General features: G+C 60.8%; 1 protein-coding gene across 2 annotated transcripts in view; it reads left to right on the top strand.

Annotated features, from left to right (window-relative positions):
* The first annotated feature begins 774 nt into the window (after positions 1-774).
* Positions 775-1,295, top strand: part of IFITM10 (interferon induced transmembrane protein 10) — an 11,106-nt gene continuing 10,585 nt past the window's right edge. The window contains exon 1 of one of the 2 annotated variants that reach the window (XM_027888742.1): positions 775-1,042. In XM_027888742.1, coding sequence (XP_027744543.1) covers positions 897-1,042 — 146 coding nt within the window. In that variant the 5' untranslated portion in view covers positions 775-896. Of the gene's footprint in view, positions 1,111-1,295 lie in introns of both variants that reach the window. The other variant, XM_027888743.1, reaches the window with a different exon arrangement.

Raw genomic sequence — 1,295 nt, 5'->3', positions numbered from 1 at the left:
AGCTGAGCTGGCTGCTGCCCCAAGGCCACCTGCGCCAGGCTGGGCTCTGTCACTGTGGGGTGACACGGTGTGTCCTCATGTCCTCCTCACCTTCCCTGTGGCACAGCTGCATCCTCCCGAATGACCTGCAAGCTGTCCCTGCACGGCACTGCCTGCTCTCCATCATCACATCCCTGGGGGGATGCTATGACAGCACCCTACAACTGGGATTCCAAGCAGCTCCCAGAGCACTAGCAATGGGAGGCAGCAAGCATTTCCCTGATGCTGTGCTAAGCCTGGGCATGGCCAGATCCTCCTGGGCTTGACCATCCTTTGTGACATCCCCACCTCCCTCCCCTAAAGCAGCCGCATGCTCTGCATTTTGCTGCCTGGGTGCTCCCACCCCTGCCTGCACTGAGATTTGCTCAGTGTCACAAGGATATATTGCCCCCCACGCAGGTTTTATCTGCTTTCCATTCATCTTCCCGTGACCAGAGCCCTTTTTTCCCCACAGCACTGCATCGCCACCACCTCCCCTTTTTAATTCCAGTTATCCCCACGCACTCCTGTCACACTTGCTTTAGTTTTTCACCCAGGTTCATGGAAGTGAACCCGCAAACAAGGCTGCAGCGAGTCCCCTTTGCAAAGGTCTCTGTGGGTGATGCTGGGTAGAATCGGGCCGACCATCCCCTTCTGATGCTCGGAGAAGCCGCTCGACCGGGGCCCAGGAGATGCCCCTCTCCAGCGGGGCGCTACCAGGATGCTCCAAGCAGGAGGTGACGTCCCAGTGGGGGGGACACGAGAAGAAGGGCTGAGACGCGGAGGAGCTCTCCTGCGTGAAGCATGTTCGCGGGGAGGGTGGGTGCTGCAGGTTGACCTTCCCGTTCCCCAACTCCCTCTCTGCCCATCGCTAGCCCATGGGTGCCCCCCTCCGCCCCCTGCCCGCCCCTAGTCCATGGGTGCCCCCCCCCGCCCTCTCCTCCTCCCGCAACTCCAGCGCCGAGGAAGCCGAGCCGGAGGCAGTGCTGAGCCGGATATGCAGCGACTCCCCGCATCCCTCCTTGTGAGTATCCCTCGCTCCTCCTGATGCCTTCGGAGGAGACGGATGGACGGACGGACGGGCAGTCTGAGGTGGACCAGTCTCTCCTATTTGCAAAGCTAGGGTGGAGGGGAACCTCTTCCAATATCCCTTTCCCCATCCTCTGTCTAGATCTCCTCTTCCCCTCCTCCTCTCCGGCCACAATATTCTCAAAAAAAAAAAAAAAAAGGGGGGGGGGCGGGGGACTGGGGGTGGGGGGGGAGGGGGGCGGAACCTG

Source organism: Empidonax traillii, unplaced genomic scaffold (assembly GCF_003031625.1).
Source record: "Empidonax traillii isolate 1590-97213 ecotype Southwest subspecies unplaced genomic scaffold, ASM303162v1 scaffold245:size1430315, whole genome shotgun sequence".
Taxonomy (NCBI): domain Eukaryota; kingdom Metazoa; phylum Chordata; class Aves; order Passeriformes; family Tyrannidae; genus Empidonax; species Empidonax traillii.
This window is presented reverse-complemented; position numbering and strand designations above follow the sequence as displayed.